At 47.2% G+C, this 6,000-nt stretch overlaps 1 protein-coding gene across 19 annotated transcripts in view; it reads right to left on the bottom strand.

The window, feature by feature from the left end:
• The window catches only part of LOC147013256 (DNA (cytosine-5)-methyltransferase 3A-like), an 86,771-nt gene that overhangs the window by 75,219 nt on the left and 5,552 nt on the right, over positions 1-6,000 (bottom strand). For 10 of the 19 annotated variants that reach the window (XR_015051251.1, XM_085854938.1, XM_085854940.1 and 7 more), the window contains exon 3: positions 2,056-2,116. Coding sequence is in view for 18 of the 19 variants with exons in the window: in XM_085854938.1 (XP_085711064.1) it covers positions 2,056-2,116 (61 nt within the window). In the remaining variant the exon portion in view is untranslated. Of the gene's footprint in view, positions 1-1,741; positions 1,784-2,055; positions 2,190-4,647; positions 4,719-6,000 lie in introns of those variants that run through there. The other 9 variants (XM_085854954.1, XM_085854948.1, XM_085854949.1 and 6 more) reach the window with 5 other exon arrangements.

Genomic DNA, 6,000 nt, shown 5'->3' with positions numbered 1-6,000 from the left:
GTCGGGATTGGTAGATCAGGTGAAAGAGAAACTGCTGGAGCACCGACAGAAGTGTAACTTGCACCTGCCACCTGTTTGCTCTTCATTGTCTATAACAATGAGGGCTTTACGGGATTGCCGTGTGGAGAGAAGAACGGGCATTATGGAGAAACTAATGCTATTAATCGGTGCACGTCAAGCTGAAAAGGCCACATCATGATCCATCACAGGCTCATCATGATCCATGATGCACATCTAGCGAGGCCTGGTGTTGGCTTGAGGGTTAAGGTGGCTGGCTTAAGTTCCTCGGGTCTTGAGTTCAAGCCCCTGTCGGGCCATTGAACTAACAGCTGGTGGAGTTGATTCAGCCCGTCATCATTCCTAGGTCGGCAAAATGAGCACCAGTATGCTGGTAACAGGGGCATTGCATCAGTGGCACAGTCATGACTCCAGAAAAATGATGCAGCCAATCGGCCACAGGATGCATATGCATAAATAAATAAATAAATAAATAAATGCCCATCTCGCTGAAAAGGCCTCATCATGATCTATGATGCAAATACAGTTGAAGAGGCCTCATCGTGATCCACAGTTGTATGACCCACATCGCTCTGTGCTGTGCTAAATAAAACAACAATTACGATAATTTCCCTCCATCGTACACCCCATGGGTTCGATCCGCTCAGCAGAGGCTTTGCGTGCAGTTTCCATAGGTGTCGAAATTGCGTATTTTTGTCTGCGAAGTCGAAGCTTGTGGAGGAGCTCGACGGCTTGAACAACATACATGACACACCCAAGGTGTAAAACAAATTAGTGAGCTGGGAACGTAAAAACGATGGCTGGGTTATGATCTTAAGGTCATGAATTCAAGCCCCCGTCGTGCCAAAGGTAACACGAGGTGGGTTGACTCAGCCTGTCATCGTTCTGAGGCCAGCAAAAATGAGTACCAAATGTGGGCACAAATGAGCCATTCGAGAATCCTGCGTCAGAGTGGCAACCCACCCAGCATTGTGCCTCCGAGCCAGTGAAACTGCCTCGGCAGCCACATGCACCTGATGGCGAGAAACGAGAGCTTTGTTTTGTTTTTAACCCAAAAATAATATCTGAATGAGCCTGTATTCAAATTTCCCATCTGGAATTAAATCCATGTCCTGTCCTGATCATATACTGACCTGATCTGATCAAATCTGGTCGAATCCACGGACCTGATGCAATCTGTGGACTTGATCATATCAATGGACCTCATCGAATCCATGGACCTGATCCAATCTGTGGACTTGATCATATCAATGGACCTGATCGAATCCATGGACCTGATCCAATCGACGTACCTGTTCGTATGAATGGACCTGATAGAATCCGTGACCCACTCAGGCCATTCCTTCCATGTTAGGTCTCATGATTTTGGGCTGAAGATCACATAACCTTTTGTCACAACAACAAATAATCATGATCATGCAATCATTCAAGAAGTGTCTGTTTGTTTGTGTTTGTTTGACTTCGAGAAACACTCCTGAACTGGCAGACGGAATGAGTCAAACTGGTGGTTGAACTCAGGGTGTTGCTTTTAGGGGGTTAAAAAAAAAAACATTCGTCATCCCTGGGGCTCAGGGTGGTGGGAGCACCCCAATTCCCTCCTTGTAAATATGTATCATAAAGCACCATTCCCGGAAGGAAGGGGGTATTTATTGTCACAATAAAATACCTCAATTCTGGAGCAATTAACCCATCCGTAATTTTGGGGAGATTATCCTGTCCGTACCTCTGGGGGAATCATCCTGTCCGTCATTCTGGGAGAAATAACCCATCCGTAGGGACAGGTTCCTCGCTAGTATCTGGAATTGAGGTTTGTGATGGCGTACAGATAACAACAACAACAACAACAACAACAACAATAAATAAATAAACCAACAGATCAGAGTGGTAGCATTACTGTCGATATTGTGCTGCAGTTGTGGTGAACTACATTCGAAAATTCTCCAAGGCTTTGAAGTGGTTCAGGATAACCGGACCACCTCGTACGTCCCCGCACGCATCTCGTTCGACACTCAAAATGCTCCAAGCGGCGGTTCTCACCTGTTCTCTCATCGTAATGGAAGTTCTCGTCCGAGGCAGGAACCTGTGCTTGACGCCGGCACTACAAACAGCACGGTAAGATAGTCAGCCGTCCAGCCGGTGGCACATCGCTCGCGTGATTGGCTTTCCCGTGACTGGGAAGAACAAAAGGTTCAAAAAGCGAAAGATGACCGCAGTTGCTCGATGGAATATAACACCGTGACGTGGAATGAGATGACATTACAAAGCATATGTATGTCTATATAGATATATATGTGCTGGATGGATAGGGTAAAAAGTGAAAGCAAGCTGTCTCTGCCAGAGCTTCACGAGGCATTGCAGGATCGAGATGTTCAGAGAAACACGAGAAGTCGGGCATGGTTTAACCGAACTAAACATACAGGGTGTCCATAACATCCTTGTGCAACTTTGAACATTGATAACTTGATGTATACATGAGACAAAAAAAAAACTATAAATGGTACATGAAAGCAGCATAATTACCGACACCAATGAAGGAGGATGGAGGTTATGCATTCATCGCTTTTTGGCTGTCTGTCTGTGAGCAGGACATCTCAAAAGGTTATGGACGGATCCGGATGCAATTTTGTGCACCACTATCACAGCAGCACGATCACCCCGACACCGTGAACATGCTGCACCACTATCACAGCACGATCACCCACACACCGTGAGCATGCTGCACCACTATCACAGCACAATCACCCCGACACCGTGAACATGCTGCACCACTATCACAGCACGATCACCAAACACTCCTTGAGCATGCTGCACCACTATCACAACACGATCACCAAACACACCATGAACATGCTGCACCACTATCACAACACGATCACCAAACACACCGTGAGCATGCTGCACCACTATCACAACACGATCACCAAACACACCGTGAGCATGCTGCACCACTATCACAACACGATCACCAAACACACCGTGAACATGCTGCACCACTATCACAACACGATCACCAAACACACCGTGAACATGCTGCACCACTATCACAGCACGATCACCCACACACCGTGAGCATGCTGCACCACTATCACAGCACGATCACCAAACACTCCTTGAGCATGCTGCACCACTATCACAACACGATCACCAAACACACCGTGAACATGCTGCACCACTATCACAACACGATCACCAAACACACCGTGAACATGCTGCACCACTATCACAACACGATCACCAAACACACCGTGAGCATGCTGCACCACTATCACAACACGATCACCAAACACACCGTGAACATGCTGCACCACTATCACAACACGATCACCAAACACACCGAGAACATGCTGCACCACTATCACAGCATGATCACCCACACACCGTGAGCATGCTGCACCACTATCACAGCACGATCACCCCGACACCGTGAACATGCTGCACCACTATCACAGCACGATCACCAAACACTCCTTGAGCATGCTGCACCACTATCACAACACGATCACCAAACACACCGTGAACATGCTGCACCACTATCACAACACGATCACCAAACACACCGTGAGCATGCTGCACCAGGTTCGGTGTGTGACACGGACGAACTGATTAGATTTTGGTGAAGATCTGGATCTAGATCTGACTACTGGAATTCTAAAAGTGATTCTTCACCATTGATGGATAGCACGATATCTCAAAAAGTTGTGGATGGGGTATGACAAACCTATGTTGATGAGTGACGGAGTGACAATAACAAGCCGATTAGATTTTGGTTCAAGTCTGGATGCAGATCTGGCCTATCAGTGGGATACAAAACAAAAACTGTTCAGCCTGGTGGAGGAATGTGCTCTACCGAGTGCCGTTATCATTGTGGAATTGTGATAGTCACCCTAACTTCATCCAAAGAATGTGGTTTTGATGAGGAAACAACAGTTTTACATAGCCCCATAAATTATTTAAATTCTCGTATCCGGATCTGGATCTTCACCAAAATCGAATCAATTTGTCCTTGTCACACACCCAACATCTCCACCAAATATCGTCCAAATCCGTCCACAACTTTGCGAGACATTCTGCTCACGGACAAACAAACAGATAGACGAACAAACAAGAAGACGTCGTCGTGCGGAGCACGATACTTTCAAAATCCATGAAACAAATTTGACCTCAAAAATAATAAGTGGTTGAATTAAATGACCAAATATGCAACTCCTCCTCAAATTTCAAATGAATCGGATGAAAATTGACAATTTTAGAAATCTGGCCTATGTTGACCTTTTGGACCACGTTGACCTCCAAAATAATTGGCTGGTTGAATTCATTGACATCGAATATAAATCCTCTTAAAATTTCAAGTCAATCGGAAGAAAATTTAGGATTTCAGAAATACCACCGAAGTTGTTGACCTTTGGTCAAGGTTGACCTTTTGACCTAAAAAAAACAAAAAACAACAGGCTTCTGACATTTGACAAATTCTACCATGTGGTGAAGTTTTGTGAAGATCGGTTTAGAATTGTGACCTGCAGGTGACAAACAGACAAACAGTCAGACAATAACAAATTCGATGAACCAATATAGTTGAAAAATGTTCGATGTTGCAAGTAACAAACAAACAGAGAGGAGTGAAAACATCACCTCGTTCACCTTCAGTGGTGAAGGTCAGGTATCGGAGCATGCGCCAGAGCAGCACGTCGTGGTGAAGGTAACTACAATAATAACAACACCAACAAAACTTTATGAATTCTGCTTTTGTCCGCAATTTACAGATTGTGTCCATCTATCATGTGGACATCAAAAGTTAGAAAAGTTTAAAGTTGCACAAGGACGTTATGGACACCGCATGGCGAACACATTGTCCATTTATTCTGGTGACACGATTCAACCGCATCGTATCAACTTGCAGCAAACTCATTTGCTTGGAGGAAAACGAAACGGTCAATTTGAGGGACGACAAGTCGTTAACACAATGTAAACCGCAAACGACCGCAACGTTTACCTGTGGACCGCAGCGCCATCACGGTGCCATGAACACCCCGTGCCACAATCACAACACCTTGAGCACAGCACAGCACAACAAACACAGCACGATCATCCCCGCACCGTGAACATGCTGCACCACTATCACAGCATGATCACCCCGCACCGTCAACATGATGCACCACTATCACAGCATGATCATCCCCACACCGGGAACACGCTGCACCACTATCACAGCATGATCACCCCGCACCGGGAACACGCTGCACCACTATCACAGCATGATCACCCCCGCACCGTCAACATGATGCACCACTATCACAGCATGATCACCCCTACACCGTGAACGCGCTGCACCACTATCACAGCACGAGCACCCCGCACCGTCAACATGCTGCACCACTATCACAGCACGATCACCCCCACACCGTCAACATGATGCACCACTATCACAGCATGATCATCCCCACACCGGGAACACGCTGCACCACTATCACAGCATGATCACCCCGCACCGGGAACACGCTGCACCACTATCACAGCATGATCACCCCCGCACCGTCAACATGATGCACCACTATCACAGCATGATCAACCCTACACCGTGAACGCGCTGCACCACTATCACAGCACGATCATCCCCGCACCGTGAACATGCTGCACCACTATCACAGCACGATCATCCCCACACTGGGAACACGCTGCACCACTATCACAGCACGATCACCCCCACACCGTGAACAAGCTGCACCACTATCACAGCACGATCACCCCTACACCGTGAACGCGCTGCACCACTATCACAGCACGATCATCCCCGCACCGTGAACATGCTGCAACACTATCACAGCACGAGCACCCCCGCACCGTGAACATGCTGCACCACTATCACAGCACGATCATCCCCACACCGGGAACACGCTGCACCACTATCACAGCACGATCACCCCCACACCGTGAACATGCTGCACCACTATCACAGCACGAGCACCCCCGCACCGTGAACATGCT

The sequence above is a fragment of the Eptatretus burgeri genome, chromosome 14 (genome assembly GCF_056783735.1).
Source record: "Eptatretus burgeri isolate ZD-2024b chromosome 14, Ebu_testis_v1, whole genome shotgun sequence".
Lineage (NCBI taxonomy): Eukaryota > Metazoa > Chordata > Myxini > Myxiniformes > Myxinidae > Eptatretus > Eptatretus burgeri.
This window is presented reverse-complemented; position numbering and strand designations above follow the sequence as displayed.